This window comes from Squalius cephalus, assembly GCF_949319135.1.
Source record: "Squalius cephalus genome assembly, chromosome: 18".
Classification (NCBI taxonomy): Eukaryota; Metazoa; Chordata; class Actinopteri; order Cypriniformes; family Leuciscidae; genus Squalius; species Squalius cephalus.
In genome coordinates, this window is record NC_137139.1 from 34,224,901 (window position 1) to 34,245,385 (window position 20,485).

The 20,485-nt window shown below is 36.4% G+C and overlaps 2 protein-coding genes across 3 annotated transcripts in view; both read right to left on the reverse strand.

The window, feature by feature from the left end:
- The window catches only part of camta2 (calmodulin binding transcription activator 2), a 48,315-nt gene extending 46,708 nt beyond the window's left edge, over positions 1-1,607 (reverse strand). For both annotated transcript variants that reach the window (XM_079849214.1, XM_079849213.1), the window contains exon 1: positions 1,555-1,607. The gene's annotated coding sequence lies outside the window, so the exon portion shown is untranslated. The remainder of the gene's footprint in view (positions 1-1,554) is intronic.
- Positions 1,608-2,066: 459 nt separating this feature from the next.
- On the reverse strand, positions 2,067-10,465 carry LOC307145750 (stress-associated endoplasmic reticulum protein 1). The gene is made up of 3 exons (XM_079849228.1): positions 10,228-10,465; positions 7,376-7,451; positions 2,067-3,436 (listed from the first exon to the last, which is right to left on the reverse strand). The coding sequence occupies exons 1-3, from the start codon at positions 10,309-10,311 to the stop codon at positions 3,396-3,398; spliced, it is 201 nt and encodes a 66-aa protein (XP_079705354.1). The 5' UTR covers positions 10,312-10,465; the 3' UTR covers positions 2,067-3,395.
- Between the last annotated feature and the right edge of the window lie 10,020 nt (positions 10,466-20,485).

The window sequence follows — 20,485 nt, forward strand, 5'->3', positions numbered from 1 at the left end:
AATTTGTATATGATTTTTGAGAGTCTGATTACAAAAACAAAAGTCTCATCATTAAAATCCATGTCCCAAACACACAATTATGATGTTCTCATTATAACTTTATGAAGCCGATATGACAGACTTCACTGTATTTTCCTTTTAGAAGTGAATTCAATCATATTTCCATCAATTCAAACCCATCATGTTGAATAGTGTATCTGAAGAGTCTCAGCTGAAGGAAATAATACATTACTTATCAGCTTTAATTTCCTATCAGGCCGATAACATTAAAAATGAACATATATTGGCCGATACTGATATGGTGGCCGATATATCGTGCATCCCTAGTAAAAATCCTTATCCTTAATCTGGTAAATCAGGAACGACTTGGAAAGTCATGGATATTCACGTCTACATTCTGTAAATAAATAAAAAGCTCATAATAGATGGGATTCACATGTAAACCAATATGTTCTATAAACAGAAATTTTGTTTGGATTGACAGACATCAGTTCATGTAAAACTTAGATAATTTACATACCAGTGGCGTAATTGTTGCGTAAACTGACTCACATTACGAGATACACAATATCCATACACCTTTATTTACAAAACAAAGATTTTATCATTTGCAAACAATAATGCATTGAAATCAATGTTCCATCACAGGCTTTGTTTTTAACAAATGTGGCTCAATCAATCAGATTATATAAACCGGAATATCAGTTTCACAAACTTGATCACAGATCAGGGAATATCAGCTTACAGGATTCCTCAAACAACAACATCAACACAACACACATTTTCCTCCAATCAGCACTCTAGATTCACTCACACGAAAAACAGTCACATGGTCATCAGACATGACCTAATATTTATGACAAACGATTTATAAGCTCCTTTTAATATAATGTAATGTTGATGCTGATATGCAGACAGCAGAGTATATGATGTAATCTATAGTCTTTATGTAATCAAAAATACATAATATGAATGTGTATTAATGTCAGTAAATTTTAGATGATGGAAAATGTTAATTGGCCAAATGACTGTTGTTTATTAATGCCATAATCTCAAAATAAAACGACGTTGAGAAAAATATCAGTACTATGTCATCAGACCATGCTACTGACTTATTACCATATTCACCATAGTATTTAAACAATAATACAGGAAAAAATCATGACCGTGTACAAAAATATGATAATACTTTTTGAAAGAGCCATAAACGCAGCGTTTCCTGAACAGACACACACCCATAATGACCCAATCACACACACTATATGTAGAGACAGGCTTGTCGACGCAGACCGGACCGAACGAAACCATCTGAAAGAGTTTAATTATTTTATTCATAAACATAAATACACATGACAAACCCCAAGGCCCCGGACTGACACATACACACACTGATTGACGGGATAAAAACACACACACGATACACTAATGCAGGAGTAACAGAAACACACACACGCACCGGGACCGAATCGAACCATGCTAACGGGTTCTGATTAACGGCAGCTCGCGCGCTGACAGCAACGCGTCACCGTAACAGAAACGGATTCCGACACTTACCTTCCGCCTTCACGAGCGCCGCCATCTTCTTCTTCACACCACTGACGTCACCGAGGGAAGGGGGGAGCGAGAGAGTGAGAGAGAGAGAGAGAGAGAGAGAGAGAGAGAGAGAGAGAGAGAGAGAGAGAGAGAGAGAAAGGGAGAGAGAAAGGGAGAGGGACAGTGAGAGAGAGGGAGAGAGAGAGAGAGAGAGAGAGAGAGTGAGAGGAAGAGAGAGAGAGATGAATATGTGTATTGTGTCTGACCTCAGTGTGTTTCCCTACTACTAATGTGTGTGTGTGAATTTAACTTTAATTTAACGTGAATTTAAAATTTATCTATTTTATGAGTTACAAGGTCAGAACATTAAAAAAACAAAACATATGCAACGTTATATGTATAACGTACATTTAGCAAATAGATTCATTTTAATTTCCTGTCCACTTTAAAGATTTTACCTCAGAAATGCAAACCAATTAGTCTGAATCACATACTTTTGGAAATATACTAAAACAAGTAAAACACAGTGCCGATAGAGAAAATATCTTTTATTTGTATAAAATCATTATTACAGAGCATCAGTTTCCTGTCAGAGACGGAGGTACAGATTCATATGGCTACCGATGTCTGAATATACACATTTCTCTGAGTTCATACAAAATCTCATAAATAGCCGTTTCCTTCCACCTATTTTTATGCACATTTTGGGATATCACATTTTTTAAAAACAAAGTGCTGGATGAAAATGCCGAAATGCGCATAAATTCTAAAAATGCGCATTAAAAAAAAAAGTATGCGCTCAATTGAGGTGGATAAATATGGAAGCTTGTTTCCGCCACAAAATAAAACATTTTAAAAGATAATTGCGACTTTTTATCTCACAATTGTGCAATTCTGACTTTATATCTCGCAATTCTGAGAAATAAAGTCAGAATTGCGAGATATAAAGTCAGAATTGTGTGAAATAAAGTCGTAATTGCGTCTTATAAAGTCAGAATTCTGACTTTTTTCTCGCAATTGCGATTTTATATCATGCAATTCTGACTTTATATCTCCCAATTGCGACTTTATTTTTCAGAATTGCGACTTTATATCTCGCAATTGCGACTTTATTTCTCACAGTTCTGACTTCATATCTCGCAATTGTGAGAAAAAAAGTCAGAATTGTGAGATAAAAAGTCGAATTATTATTATTTATTTTTTATTCAGTGGCGGAAACAAGCTTCCATAGATAAATGTTATAAATAAAACTCAGATTAGCATAAACTACGATGGAAACACATTTACCGAATAAATCCCTCAATTAGGAACACCAAACTCAGCAGAGGCTGTGATTGGATAACCGGACTAACCAGCGGACCAATCGCATCACAGCATTTTTGCGTTTCGTCTGCCGCTCGTCATTTATGACGGAGGAAAAAATAGCCTGATTGCAGATTTTTTTTTTTTGTTGTTGCAATTTCCCAGAACGTGATGTTTTTGTTCTTTTGAACACATGGGAAGGAAACGCTGCTTTATTTGCAAATGTTTTATGCGACATTCCAATTTAGCGCACACGTTAAATTCGCCACTTTTGATGGAAACATTGCTTTTGTTTCCTTGAAAACGACACAAATCAGAGGAAACTGAACAATGAAACTAAAATCAGAGCGTCCTGAGGAGCAGCCGACACAAAGAAGAATTAAAACCCTGTCATGCTTGAGACGGTCCAACCGTTAAACACACACACACACACACACACACACACACACACACACACACACACACACAGAACTGACATCAGCTGTAAACAAAAACTAACAGATGAACCGAAGAAGAAAGCGTCTCCATGGAAGATCGGTGCGAGCGGCTTCAGACGGCGCTCACATTCCCTGCCTGATGCTCTGGATGATCTGGAAGATGGCTAAAAGTGAAAGAGAGATGTAATATTAAAGATAATATTAATACATAAATATGTAATACATATTAAAGCCTGTTCACATCACAAGAGCAATGCAAACTGCACATTTTGCAAGACATGTGACCCAAAAAATCATATTTTATTAGTTGCATTATTAAAAAGAACATTGCATATTTTGAAAAGAGTATATATATATATATATATATATATATATATATATATATATATATATATATATATATATTTAGATATTTTATATATATATATATATATATATATATATATATATATATATATATATTATATTATATTATATTATATTTTGACACTCGTTATTAAATGTTTTGTTTTAAAATCTTTTTGCAGTGAAAATTCAAATACTGGACAAACATATTGGTGTATGATGACAATGAAATGTATGACTGATCACTGAAACAACTGTGTATTATTGAAATGATACATTATAGACACACTAAAGTTTCAATCTAAACAGTAAAATTATTCTTCGCTGTTGAAAGCCATAGGATTTACATGTGAGATCTGTGAAACAACAGTCTTATTATTATTTACAACATGTAAATCTCCTGAATGGTCGCACACAGCACATACGTGATGTAAATAAACACCATGGCATTATTCATGCAGGTGGAAAGTTTGGTCTGAAACATCAGCGAGATCTGAGATAACGCATATCTACTGGATCATATTCAAAGTTAGTGTGGAAACAACAAACCAATATCATGTTTCCCACAACAGCGGATTCTGTGTTCAACACAAACTCCACAACGAGCAACTAAAGCTTGAAGTTACATCTCAATGCCTGGTTGGATTCAATATTATTATTATAATTTTATGAAATATTCTTATTGTATGTTGTATGATAGAATGATAGAACGATAGATACAACGATAAAATGATAGAACGATATATGCAATGATACATGCAATGATAGAATGATACAACAGATGCAACAATAGATGCAACAATACATTTTATTTATCCTTTATTTAATCAGGAGAATCACATTGAGATTTTACTTCTCTTCTACCAGAGAGACCTGGTCAAGACGGCAGCAACTTAGTAAAGTTTCACACAAAAGAATCACAAAACGACAATACCACAGTTCACACATTCAAAAACGAAATAAATAATAGCATACGACGATACATGCAACGATAGATGCAAGGATACAATAGATACAACGTTAGATGCAAAGAATGATACAACGACAGATGCAGCAATAGATATGCAACGATAGATGCAAAGATAGATGCAACGATAGAACAATACAACGATAGATGCAACGATAGATATGAAACGATAGATGCAACGATAGAACGATACAACGATAGATGCAATGATAGATGCAACGATAGATATGCAATGATAGAGATGCAACGATAGAGATGCAACGATAGATATGCAACGATAGATATGCAACGATAGATATGCAACGATAGAGATGCAACGATAGATATGCAACGATAGATATGCAACGATAGAGATGCAACGATAGATATGCAAAGATAGATGCAACGATAGATATGCAACGATAGATATGCAATGATAGATATGCAACGATAGATGCAACAATAGATATGCGACGATAGATGCAACGATAGATATGCAACGCTAGATGCAACGCTAGATGCAACGCTAGATATGCAACGATAGATATGCAACGATAGAGATGCAATGATAGATGCAACGATAGAGATGCAATGATAGATGCAACGCTAGATATGCAACGATAGATGCAACGATAGAGATGCAATGATAGATGCAACGATAGATATGCAAAGATAGATGCAACGACAGATATGCAACGCTAGATATGCAACGATAGATATACAACGATAGATATGCAATGACAGATATGCAACGATAGATGCAATGATAGATGCAACGCTAGATATACAACGATAGATGCAACGATAGATATGCAACGATAGATATGCAACGATAGATATGCAACGATAGATGCAATGATAGATATGCAACGATAGATATGCAAAGATAGATGCAACGATAGATATGCAACGATAGATGCAATGATAGATGCAACGATAGATATGCAAAGATAGATGCAACGATAGATATGCAACGATAGATATGCAACGATAGATATGCAACGATAGATATGCAACGCTAGATATGCAACGATAGATGCAATGATAGAGATGCAATGATAGATGCAACGATAGATATGCAAAGATAGATGCAACGATAGATATGCAACGATAGATATGCAACGATAGATATGCAAAGCTAGATATGCAACGATAGATATACAACGATAGATATGCAATGACAGATATGCAACGATAGATGCAATGATAGATGCAACGATAGATATGCAAAGATAGATGCAACGATAGATATGCAACGATAGCTATGCAACGACAGATATGCAACGATAGATATGCAAAGATAGATTCAACGATAGATATGCAACGGTAGACATGCAACGATAGACATGCAACGATAGATATGCAACGATAGATATGCAACGCTAGATATGCAACGACAGATATGCAACGACAGATATGCAACGATAGATGCAACGATAGATATGCAAAGATAGATGCAACGCTAGATATGCAACGATAGATGCAACGATAGATATGCAACGATAGATATGCAACGCTAGATATGCAACGCTAGATATGCAACGACAGATATGCAACGACAGATATGCAACGATAGATGCAATGATAGATATGCAAAGATAGATGCAACGATAGATATGCAACGACAGATATGCAACGACAGATATGCAACGACAGATATGCAACGACAGATATGCAACGACAGATATGCAACGATAGATGCAACGATAGATATGCAAAGATAGACATGCAACGATAGACATGCAACGATAGATATGCAACGATAGACATGCAACGATAGACATGCAACGATAGATATGCAACGATAGATATGCAACGCTAGATATGCAACGACAGATATGCAACGACAGATATGCAACGATAGATGCAACGATAGATATGCAAAGATAGACATGCAACGATAGATGCAACGATAGATATGCAACGCTAGATATGCAACGACAGATATGCAACGACAGATATGCAAAGATAGATGCAACGCTAGATATGCAACGATAGATATGCAACGATAGATGCAACGATAGATATGCAACGCTAGATATGCAACGATAGATATGCAACGACAGATATGCAACGATAGATGCAATGATAGATATGCAAAGATAGATATGCAACGATAGATGCAACGATAGATATGCAACGATAGATATGCAACGATAGATATGCAACGCTAGATATGCAACGACATATGCAACGACAGATATGCAACGATAGATGCAACGATAGATATGCAAAGATAGATGCAACGCTAGATATGCAACGATAGATATGCAACGATAGATGCAACGATAGATATGCAACGCTAGATATGCAACGATAGATATGCAACGACAGATATGCAACGATAGATGCAATGATAGATATGCAAAGATAGATATGCAACGATAGATGCAACGATAGATATGCAACGATAGATATGCAACGACAGATATGCAACGACAGATATGCAACGACAGATATGCAACGATAGATGCAACGATAGATATGCAAAGATAGATATGCAACGATAGATGCAACGATAGATATGCAAAGATAGATATGCAACGATAGATGCAACGATAGACATGCAACGATAGACATGCAACGATAGACATGCAACGATAGACATGCAACGATAGACATGCAACGATAGATATGCAACGATAGATATGCAACGATAGATATGCAACGATAGATATGCAACGATAGATGCAACGATAGATATGCAACGATAGATGCAACGATAGATATGCAACAATATGTGATTCTGTGAGATTATGAATAGCACATCATGTAAATGATATAATAAACCTTGAGCTGTTTCTCATCTCACCTGAACCACAGACCACAAACACAAAGAGTGCGAGGAGCCACGGACCCACCGGAGACTTCTCCTCACTCACCACACGCTGCAGGACAAACACACACTCATCACATCTACTGCTCAAACATCCAATCACAGCACAGGTTTCAGTGTATGGGGCTCCATTTGTGACAAAAAGGACTCGACTGCTTTGTTATGCATACATTCGTCCATGTCGATAGCCACTGCGAACTAGTGAAAAGTCTGATGACCACTTATTCTGCAGACAGACTTTGGCTCAGGTGTTTCAAAACCACCAAACCAACATTTGAGATGTTGCGACGTGATTGGTCCGCTGGTTAGTCCAGTTATCCAATCACAGCCTCTGTTGAGGCAAAGTCACATGAGTTTATTGTTGAGCATTGAGGGATTTATTTGGTAAATATGTGTTCGTCGTTGTTTATGCACGTCTTCTTATCGGATAAAAAAATATTTGCCCCAGTTTTTTTAATGCACATTTTTAGAATTTATGCGCATCTTGGGGTTTTCATCCAGCATTTTTTTATGCAATATCCCAAAATTTGCATAAAAAAATATCTTATGACTGCTGTCATTAGGGCTGGTCAATAATGGCAAAAAAATCATTACCATGTTGATTTTGATCAATATTGTAATCACGATTAACACGAATAGGAGAAAATCTTATATTAGTAGCCTAATTTTCATCAAGATAGCGACATATATCAAGTATATTTTGTAGGTTGCTCTGCAAAATTTTAAATACCAGTTACATTTCACAATTCTAGACACCAAGAGAAAGAGAAAACTTCAGATTTATTCTGCCGTTGATAGTGTTGCCAGAGAAACAAATTCAATGATTGGACGAACATTTTTTGTTCCTGAGACTTCCACAGAAGATATATGTAATTTTAAAGAAAATATTTAGACCACTTCTATTATTGATTGCTATCAGGATGTGAAGGGTTTAAACCAGAACAACAAAAAGTGTTTATGAAAAAAAAAAAAAGCCAACCCTACCTTTAAGAGAATGAAAACGCTATTTATTGTTTGAATTTTTGTGATGAAATTGACAAAATTTGAAAGCTTAGACTTTGTTTCTTATCAGAAATATGCAGATGGCCAATAGTAAAAATAATTGCTATTATCGGCCGAAACCGATTAGCCTATTGGCCGATATATCGGTGCATCCCTAAAAAATAATTATTATATTAATAATCACAATATCATTCTTAGTTATTTTATTTTTCTTATGAAAAATAAGAACAAAGATGCAAATAACAAAAAGCAGAAAAAAAATACAACATAAGGAAAAAAAAAATAATTAACAGTGCTTTATTTTTTAACAGTAGCATTCAAGTACGACATAATACAGAAATTGAAAAATCAAATGTTAAAATAGTCACTGCATAGTCTTTAGTGTATTAAATACAAATAAACTGATTTTAATTAAAAGTACAAATAGTATGCTTACAAAGAACAAAATGCAACTTTCTTTAATTAAAATAGCCTATAAAAACATTACATTATTTACAATAATACAGTACATTAATATATAGGCTATATGATAGGTCTATTAAATTCAATATATATATATATATTCTTTTGTTTTTATGCATCGTTGCAGAATCGGTCACATCAGCATCGCAATGCATCGTAAAAATGATTTTATTCCATCTATACCAGACTAACTAATGCAAGCAAAAAAGCCCTCAAGAATTTGATTATTTTATTGAAGAAAAGTAAACCGTCAGTAATATAATACAAACAATAGGACAAATTCAAGAGAAAAAGGATACAAATAAAATAGCTTTTAATGCAAGTCTGACACCACAGTTTTCAACTAATAACCTACTATAGAAATTGAATGATCAAATGTAAATATAAAACACTGCCATTGTTGGAAGCCAAAATTTAAGTTGAAACTTTGAAAATATCCCACTAAACAAACAGAACATTTAGATTTTTTAAATAAGTTTTCTTTGGATGCTTGTTTCCGCCACAGAAAAAAACCACTTAAAAGATAATAGCGAGTTTACATCTCGCTATTCTGAATTTTTTTTCTCAGAATTGCGAGATATAAACTCAGAAGTGGAAGAAAAAAAAAAAGTCTGAATTGCAGAAGTCGCAATTGCGGGAAATAAAGTCAGAATTATAGAGATAGTATAGAGATAGAGATAGATAAACTCACAATTCCGACTTTATAACAGGCAATTGCGAGTTTATATCATGCAATTTTGAGAAAAGGGTAAGAAATGCGATATGTAAACTTGTAATTGCAAGAAAAAGTGTCAGAATTGTGAGATAAAAAGTCGCAATTATCTTTCATATTGTTTTATTCTGTGGCGGAAACAAGCTTCCATAGTTTTCTTACCATTCTAAATTAAAACTCTGAATATTATGACAAAGCACGTAGATGAAATATAGATTCTTTCACGTTTACAGTATAACAAAGATAAATGCATCTGAATGTTTTAGAAAACTCTCTTTTTTAAAAATCTAATCTATTTGTTTACCTGCATGGATGTATGTAAAATGCGTTAACGTTCACTGAAAACAATAACATAATGTATGAGACATAAAACTAAGTAACAGTAACAGTATAAATAGGCAAATTTATTGCACGAAGCAGTCGACACTTTTTTGACACAAATAGCACTCCATACTTCTGATATATTTCAGAATATATGGTACTAATAGCAAAATACATGGTATTTTTTGTTAGTGGTGAATGTGTATTAGTGTTAATCTATTTGTGCTGATGTTGTGAGTGTAAATATGCGTAGTGTGTAAATCCATATACTGTGCATTACTTTACGTGTTCGCGTGTGTTACGTCTCTGTGAGCCGCGGGAGCGCGCGTACCGTGGTTTTCTGCACGTGTCCTCTCTGTGTGATCGTCTTGCTGTGTTTCTCGTTTGCTACTTTCATCCGCTGCACCGCCGACATGATGCTGATGCTGCCGCTGCTGGGACGCGTCGCGGGAGGCGGAAGATCGCGCTGGGCCGGTGAACGGAGCGGGTTTGTGTTTGCGGTGGTTCGGATCCGTTCCAATCGCTCGAGCTGCACTGCACAGCAGCGGTGTCACGTGACCTTGGCGCAGGCCCCGCCTCCTCCTTACGTCACTCCTCTGAACCGTTAATTTTATTTAAAAACTAGCTAGTGTAATGTGAAAATGTAATATAATATAATATAATACCTCTTGTTCTCATGGCATTGAATAAACAAAAATAAAACAAAAACATATTTGAAAACTACAACAATTGACATATGTAAGTATTTTCATATTTTTCTTTGATATGTAGGCCTAATCTTTTCTGATTATTATATACCCCTGTCTTGTATCTTTTGTTTTTCTTTTTTCCCCTCGTTTATTTGTTCTACATTGTGACTGTTTCCTTATTTGTTTATTTAATGTTCTCAATAAAAAATAAAATAAAAAAATAATAAAAAGATATTTGAAATCTAAAACTTTGAAACGTTGTATAATAGTTTTCCCTCTGTTTTAGATTTCTAGATTTAGATTTTGTGTTTTTTCAATGTAAAGCCTTGTATTTGTAACTTGTATGTTGTTTACATACATACATAAAACTGTGTGTGTGTGTGTGTGTGTGTGTGTGTGTGTGTGTGTGTGTGTTTGTATGTGTGTGTGTGTAAAGTTAGGGTACTGTGTTTTATATATATTCAGATCCCACATTTGGACAGTTACTTATTCCGCATAATATACTGTAAATTTGATCATTTTCTGTTGGGAATCTGTGCAGTTTAATTGTTGACTGACACACACACACACACACACATATCAGTCAGGTTTAAAATTAACAACACCTTTAATTTAGATGTTAAATAACATTTATGGACATCACACAAACAAGTTTTAACTTGTGTTACATATTGAGAACAAGTTCTCACTCACAAAAATGTCTGAACAGAAGCTCTGTCAAGTCAAACATGGTAAACATGGTAAACAAAGTAAACAAAACTGACTGGACAATCAGCCAGAGGTCTCACACACACACACACACACACACACACACACACACCGCTCAGCTGAGAAAACCTCAGCATCTTAAAACGACAAATATGTCAAGTTCTGCGTTCAGTGTAAAAGGCCAAAACTGTGAGTTTTGCTGTGGTTGCAGATGGTCACATTACAGCCGTTTGGACTGAACATGATCCAGCAGACGCTAAGACAACACCAACACTCTTGTGAAGGCAGCATCAGAGCAGAAGGATTCTGTAATGTTCGCAGGTGAAGGTCTGTATGACGAACACATGATCCTCGCGCTCACCTGCACACACACACACACATGCAGAAAATGAGTCATAACAATAGCACACAGTGATAAACAGGTTGTCATATGATTGTTCACAAATATACTTTGTGTTTTTAGCGGGGTCATATTAGGGCTGCACGATTAATCGCAATTTCCATGTAATCGCACTTCAACCGATTTGGATTATCGCGATTTTGAAATCGCTAATGCTGTGATTATTTGTTATGCGCAGCTTGTCATTGATGATCGGCTCTGTAAACGCTGCTCACTCTGAAAGCACTGCGAGTTTGAGTCGCTTATAACGTACATTTGAAAAAGCAACACGCGTCAAACATCTTTCCAAACATGAGAAGCATTTATGAGTCTCTGACAACATTTAATAACATACTTTTACTCCAAACACACTTCATAACGACAGCTGAGCTCCTCCTTCTGTGAGATGATGTGCTTCTTACACAGAATAAGGCAGTCGTGTGTTTATTAGTCATGTTTAATCAATCAAAGCGTTTCGATCTTCTGTTTATTCAGCTATTTGGCGTGTGTGTGAGACGCCCTCTGGTGTTCAGATGGATATCTGGTGTGTGTGTGTGTGTGTGTGTGTGTGTGTGTGTGTGTGTGTGTGTGAGAGAGAGACGCCCTCTGGTGTTCAGATGGATATCTGGTGTGTGTGTGTGTGTGTGTGTGTGTGTGTGTGTGTGTGTGTGTGTGTGTGTGTGAGAGACGCCCTCTGGTGTTCAGATGGATATGTGGTGTGTGTGTGTGTGTGTGTGTGTGTGTGTGTGAGAGACGCCCTCTGGTGTTCAGATGGATATGTGGTGTGTGTGTGTGTGTGAGAGACGCCCTCTGGTGTTCAGATGGATATCTGGTGTGTGTGTGTGTGTGTGTGTGTGTGTGTGTGTGTGAGAGAGACGCCCTCTGGTGTTCAGATGGATATGTAGTGTGTGTGTGTGTGTGTGTGTGTGTGTGTGTGTGTGAGACGCCCTCTGGTGTTCAGATGGATATGTGGTGTGTGTGTGTGTGTGTGTGTGTGTGTGTGTGACGCCCTCTGGTGTTCAGATGGATATCTGGTGTGTGTGTGTGTGTGTGTGTGTGTGTGTGTGTGTGTGTGTGTGTGTGAGACGCCCTCTGGTGTTCAGATGGATATGTGGTGTGTGTGTGTGTGTGTGTGACGCCCTCTGGTTTTCAGATGGAGCATTTACTACCAATCAGCCGCTGCACTGACAAACTGCACATAAAATAATCGCAGCCTTTGCCAAATCACGTGTGGTTTCATTGCGGTTAATTGTGCAGCCCTAGGTCATATCAAACATCTTTTAATAATTTTATGTGTACCTGTGTGTGCGTCAGCATCCCAGACCGCTGATGACCCCGATCCGGTCCACCTTCATCCCGAAGCACCCCCGCGCCATTCCCTTCCGGCTCCGGCCCTGCAGCTTCCGGTGCCAGTTCAGGACGTCCAGGACACCGCGTGACGGGGGGCGGGGCAAGAGCGGGGGGGGCAGAGTCTGCTGACCCCTCCATGACCTCTGGATGAGCCAATAGAAGAGAGCCGATCTTCAGCCCAAACAAATCCTGCAGAACCTGCACACAGTTTATACTATGTCAACTTTCTGAATGCTGGAACAACTTGACGATTCAAATAGTACAGCGCAATCCTACTCGAACTGTCTCATATATTTAGGGTACGTTAACCCTCGTGTTATGTTGGAATTCTGTGCACTCCCCTTATGGTCCGGGTCAAATTGACCCGCATTGGATTCAATACAATTCCTCAAAAATCACACTATGAAAAACAACAAAGATTCAGGTTCAAACTGTAAACTTTTAATATCAGCATTTGTCAAATATTCCAAAAAATATATATCTGAAGATATGATTTAATGAAAATGTTTTTTAACCATTTTTTAAAACTATTTAAAATTTGAATATACGTTATATTTATATATATTTGCATATACATTTTTTTTAAATTTTTTTTTTTTTTTTTTTGCTTAGAAGTTAGAACATCATAACTGAACAATTAATTAATTAATCTGAGCTCATTTTTCCTGCTGTCTATGTCGAAGTCTCAATATATTTCAGATATCTTGAATATATAAATGAGAGCTTATTTTACTACTGTGTCTGTCAAAGATTTTCATTTGTAATTTGCAATTAATTCTGAACACCATGATTTAGCTTTTTCAAGTGTGTTTGGTTTGGGTTAGAGCACTTTTAGATACACTTACACTTTAGAACTGGAGTTGATGCCCTGACATACATAAAATAAATGTTTTTATTTTGTGTCTGTACAGTTGCTTTTGAATAGCTGCCTATGATGGACATCACAAACGTAATAGTAATTTTGTTTGTATTTGTCAAAAAAAACAACAACCCACCAGTATGTTGAAAATTTGCATGCATGTTCATGATCAAAAATAAAATAACAAAATATAACCAAGAAATGTTATTATTTTGGTTCCGTACAGTTGCCTTAGAGCGTTAAAATATGCGGGTCAAATTGACCCGCGAACATCAGGAAAGGAACAGTAATTTTAATTGTATATGTCAAAAAACACCAGCATGTTGAAACTTTGCATGCATGTTCATGATGATAAATGAGAAAAAGTCACAAAATATCAAGAAAAAAAAAAAAAAGGTTTAATATTATTTCAGGTAGCTTGAAAAAATAAATGATACGTAATTTTTACTATCTGTGGCTGACAAAATATTTTTCTGTATTGAAATAAGTGTGGAAAACTAATTTTTTTAGCTTCATAAGGTAGTAAAAAAATAAAATAACAAAATATAACCGAGAAATGTTATTATTTTGGGTCCGTACAGTTGCCTTAGAGCGTTAAAATATGCGGGTCAAATTGACCCGCGAACATCACGAAAGGAACAGTAATTTTGTTTCTATATGTCAAAAAACACCAGCATGTTGAAACTTTGCATGCATGTTCATGATGATAAATGAGAAAAAGTCACAAAATATCAAGAAAAAAAACATAGGTTAACCAGTATTTCCAACAACTAGAAAATCTAAACGGGTCAAATTGACCCGCAACATAACACAAGGGTTAACACGACAAAGATGTACGAAACATGGAAACGTTTTTCCTTTGCGTTTTTCACGCACAGGCGACAAAAACGATCCCCATTCAACCGGATCCGCGAAATGACTAAAAGCGCTGTATTCTGCTGCCAGGCCAGTAGATGGCAATGTCACTTTATGTAAAAAATAAAAATAAACTATTCGTATAGACTGAACACGTAATACGCATGTGCATGACGTCACTGTTTTCACAAATTCACATTTTTGTACTTTTAAACAGGAGATGATAATGATATCATATAATGATATCTAAACCCATTTTCAAAAGTTTATGTTTTCAGGCCCACAAAACACTGTTGTCATGTAAACGAACGGCGAAAATGCATAAGTTTTCAGTTTTTATGTCGGGAAAACACCCTTTAGTTAAATATAATAACCCTGGATGTCTTACTAATGTGGAAAAGAAAATAGCAATTTTGCATTTTAAATCTAAAATCTCATCTAAAAAAGTTGAAAGCTTAAGTGTGTAATTTTAAAACAGAATCACCAAAATTATGTCTATTTTCAAATAGACAGCAATAGACAGTTCATTGCTTCAATGATATATACGATATATATCATATATTTATAGAGTATGCTTGTGTGTGACTCGACTAGCGCTAGACTTGACCCTCCATTTTTATAAAAAGAAAAAGAGATTAAAACAGCAAATAATATTTTATATTTTTGATGACAACCAGACAATTTTTTCCATTCATTTTTCCATACGGATTTTAAAATGTCTTCGTTAGGATCGAGTTTCTTTGGTCTGTCTGAATACTCGATTCTGATTGGCTGGAAGCTGTGCAATAAAACCGTTGCTGCTGAACTGATGCTCGCAGGTAATTCGTACATCTCTCTCTCTCTCTCCCTCCCGATAATGAATTAAGATAATTTTTTATATTACTTTTTGATATTATTTTGATACATTTTTAAATGATCTCAAATCGAGCGGAATGCTAGATCTAACTGAGGAAAATAACCGTAGATTTGACCCTTCCGGTCAAATATTGCGCTGCAAACATCAATAACAGTTTTAAGTTGTCAATGCTGGCAAAATTCCACGTAGATTATCCTTTACAAAACCCATGAACCAAGCCAACCAGCTACGAGGAGAATCACATTACAAACTTGGATTTGAAACTAAAGATTGTTTAGAAAATCTGACTCAAAACTTAACAGCTTTAACCCAGCTAACAAAAATGTGTTCTAAGAACATTTAGGCTACTATGCTAACGTTCTCATTTAGTTATTGGTGTGTGTGTGTGTATATATACATACACACACATGAGACATGCTATTTCCTTTCTTATTTCTGTCAACTAAGTTTGATATTCTGTCTCATGTCGCATGAGCTCGTTTTCTTAATTGGTGTTAAAACCACGATGTTTAATATTAAGCTGCCCAGAGGGCCAGAGCTGACACTTTGAAAGGATATTTTTGACATGATTGATTTCCCAGTTCCTCACTTGATCTTAATATATATATATAATGTGTTTGTTAAGTTCCTATACGGCTACTTCCTCGCGCTCTTGCATCTCGCTCGTGGCTTCTTCTTCTGCTACTTTACTCTCGTGGCAATACTGTTTTAATTATTCATTTTATTCTTCATTTATAAATAAAAATCAACGTTCAAAATATGTAAAGATTTAAAAAAAAAAAAAACGTTTAGGTAACATTCCGTTGTATAATTTTGCAAACATTATGGGAACGTTACCTCTGAATGAACATTCTGAAACACTTAGACAAAAATGTTTCAGGAAAAAACATTCCATGATTGAACAATGTATAATTATGTTTTTGTGCTAATGTTTTGAGAACAATATTTAAAACTTCACTGGTTTGTTCATTGCTTCAATGATATATACGATATATACATTCAAATGATATAATCGAATTAAATATAAAAGTATTGATTTAAAGATGTTGATTATATATGTAGAAACAATTAGCATATTATGCATTAAAATATTTGAGTAGTTTGAGAACGTGAATGTAGTTTTTCCATCAGGAATTTCACTGCTAAACATGAAAAAAAAAAAAAAAAAAAAAGTAAAGTCCCCCTGTGGTGAAAATCCAGCTTTTAATGTTGTTTATATGTGTTTTTAATATGCTTTAAGACAAAGCATGTGTAAGTTCATAAGTCAACAGCATTGCTGAGTATTTCCTCCTTAAAACTGCAGTGAACCAAAGACAGTCTCAAAAACACGCTTTGAAATCGCTGGTGTTTCTGACGTCACAAACTACCTTGTAACCTTGTAATCAGATCAACGTGTGATCGTCAACCAGTGGATCTCTGAGCTGAGTGAGTGAGTGGAGGCGGGGCTCATTTGCATATTCATAGTACTGCGTATACTTCAAGCTATTTTAAGGCATGAAGAAATTTTTTTCAAGGAAAAAAAACTTTTAAATATGTATTTTTGGTGATCAAAGATGAGTTTTAAGGGATAAAATGATTGATTACAGAGGAACTTTAAATAATGTGATTAGATGACTTCAACTAAAGCAAATACTGTTTGAGGTGTTTATCGTGGAATATTGCCACTATTTTTTTAAAGTAATAGGCAGTATACAGCATGTAATGAACCGAATCACACAAGCAATGTCTGTTATCTAACAGGTTTCCCAAACACCGATCTGTCATTCATCCATCAGTCAAGCTAGTCCCGCCCCCAAACTCACGCGATTGGTCGAGTCAGGAGTGAAATCCTCACCTGTGCGTCTGATTGGCGTGCCGATGGCCGTCCCTCTACCTGCGTTGTCACGGTGATGATGAGAAACACGAGGAGAGAGGAGGTAAAGTTTAGAGGAGATGAAAAAGCCATCCTTGTTTTTAAAGAGAAGTTAATATCTGTCCTGTTCTGGCTCGGGTTCTGTCCTGTACGGCTTCAGGACGGGTCTCTGTCGGAGCCGGTGCAACACTCGGCCTTTTAAGAAACATCGCTGTGATGTCACACATCGCTAACGGTTGCCGTGGGCGACGCCCCGCCCCTCACACACGTCACGGCCTCCATACTGAGCGCAGATTCTCATTTCTCCAGCTGATACACACCAACTCTTTCACTTCAGGATGAACACGTCACATGCACGCTCACATTTTTGCGCTTTGTGTCGCGTTTAATCGTCGGCCTCTTTATAGCTCATCACTCTTCACAGTAACAGGCTGATGTGACCTCTGACCCTCTCAGGTTCCGCCCCCTATAAAAGTTCCCCCTGGAAACGGGCGGCGCTCAGGAACTATGTCCTCCTGTGAGAGCGCAGACACAATAGTTCGGCGTCAGATGAGAGTTTCCGTAGCAATGACCACGGGTCACGGGCCTTTCAACCTGCGTACGGACCGACAGACACATGCACGTCACAACATCAGACTCGGGAATAAGATGCATTTATTTGATCTAAAATACAGTAAAAACAGTGAAATATTATTAAAATGTAAATCAGCAGTTTTCTATGTGAATATACAGTTAAGTGTAATTTATTCCTGTGATCAAAGCTGAATTTTCAGCATCATTACTCCAGTCTTCAGTGTCACATGATCCTTCAGAAATCACTCTGATATGAGGATTATGACATTTATGATTATTATCAGTGTTGAAAACAGCATGTATCTTTGTGGAAACTGCGATACAAAACCATTGCATATATATATAGAAAAAAATTACAACTGCAATTATTTGATCAATAATTATAACTTAATTTTGACATTTATAATGTTACAAAGGATTTTTATTTCAAATTAATGCATTTCTTCTGACATTTCTATTTATCAAAGAGATCTGAGACATTTAAAACCTTCAAAACTGATGATAATAAGAATCGTTATTATTAATAAGCACCAATAATAATTGAGCATCAAATCCTCATATTATACTGATTTGTGAAGGATCATGTGACACTGAAGACTGGAGTAATGATGCTGAACATTCAGCTTTGATCACAGGAATAAATTACACTTTACTATTTATTCACATAGAAAACAGATGATTTACGTTATTATAATATTTTTTTTAAATCACTGTAGTTTTGATCAAATAAATGCAGCCTTGAAAATATTTATTTGAAAATCATAAAAAAGTATTAATTATTCCAAACTTTTGACTGGTAATTTACCAAGCCTATTTTTAAGATATTTTCAACAAAAAAAAAAATCACTTGACCGCAACTCTATTATTTATAATTATTATTACTAATAATATGAAAAAAAAATCCTCTATTGCAAAAGCAAGTGTTTTATCGCTGTGTTTAAAAGCAGGAAGTTTTAGAGAATCGAAAACACAGAATTGTGTGTGAAAGTGACACTCTCTCTCTCTCTCTGACGCAAACATCACAGCGCAGCCAACGACAGCCTGACCTCTGACCCCTGGGCACTACATCATACTCACACATGCTAATATGACACACACACACACACACACACGGGTGTGTTTCTCGGATGTCGTGCTGAAACGCTTTCGGCCTGATGATCGTCGCCAAGCAACTCTCACAGCGAGACCCGAAGCCTCCGGCTCTCTGACGTCAGCAGCGCACAGTCCCGCTTTAGAGCCAAAGATCACGGAGAACATTCATTCGCGATACAGTCGTACAGATCTTTTCTTCCGTGTTGTGAGTGACAGATAACAGATTATCTAAAAGAAAAAGGCGAGACTCGGTTCTGTGCATCGGTTGTTGATTGGATGTGGAGAAGTAGGCCTGGCACTCAAAAAAACAGAGGCAAATAATATTAAAATAAATGAATAAAAAACATGATTTAAATGATATTTATAGTGTATTACTGCAGCATGAGACTGCGAAACAACTGAACATGTACAGTTTTAGCTTTACAGCCTGAATGCATTAATAATGGTTACAGGGGTTTGGTTGTGTTCAGGCTCTACTAGAACAGGTTTTCCTGCTTGAATGTTGATTATTTTCCTCATATTCTCCATTGTTTAATCTCCTCTCTTCCCAGTCTGTCAGTAACGCTCTGGTTTCCCGAAAGCATCGTTAGCCAACTATGTTCTGTCGTTTTCAGCAGTTTCCCAAAACCATCGTTCCAACAAACATTCGCAAACAGCATCGCAGAGTTGTGTGTTTGAGCGACAGATCTTGACCTGTGATTAGAAGCGAGAGTCTCTAGTTTTCATGGTACGTGGACTCAATAAATCCTGATCTTGAGCCAAATAAGCAAGCTGACATTCTGTGCAATCTATATCTTTTATTTAGAATACATAAAAATGTCATTTACGTCTTTTTGTTTGTCAAGTTCTTGAAGTGTGACTGCATGTGTGAATGAGTTCTAGTGTAAGAACGAGCCGATGATTGAATCTGGAAATAAAGCAAAATAACTGAGAAAAATGAGAAATAGTCCTCAGATGCATGTCTGTAATCTATAGCAAAACATCTAGCATTAGTTTGATCTCAAACAGATTCATTAAAAGTAATTATTACTCCAGCACCTGCGTGACATCAACGTGGTTGAACGACCAATTTGCGACATGGTTTCGGGAAACAGTCATGACGAGCTACTTGATTTCTTCAACGATGAATCGTACGATAGTAGTTAAACAGCGAGTTACATCGGTGTTCGGGAAACACACTCATGTTTAGTTGCTGTCTCTATGAAGCCCCTCCTCCTGAAAAGCACACTGTGCTCTGATTGGTCGGCTGGATCATTGTGTTGTGATTGGTCGAGCGCTTCGAGTGTGTTTGGGAAATGTCCCGCCCCTTACCATAACCACCAGTTTAACACACTACTAACTCAACCAGGCCCCGCCCCTTTATTCTGCGCATGAAT

Excerpts from the sequence above, each read along its gene's own strand:
- LOC307145750 (XM_079849228.1), bottom strand. The coding sequence starts at position 10,311 with ATGTCGGCGGTGCAGCGGATGAAAGTAGCAAACGAGAAACACAGCAAG. Across the intron at positions 7,452-10,227 it reads GACACGTGCAGAAAACCACG|CGTGTGGTGAGTGAGGAGAA; the intron begins GTACGCGCGCTC and ends TTTGTCCTGCAG. Across the intron at positions 3,437-7,375 it reads GTTTGTGGTCTGTGGTTCAG|CCATCTTCCAGATCATCCAG; the intron begins GTGAGATGAGAA and ends TTTCACTTTTAG.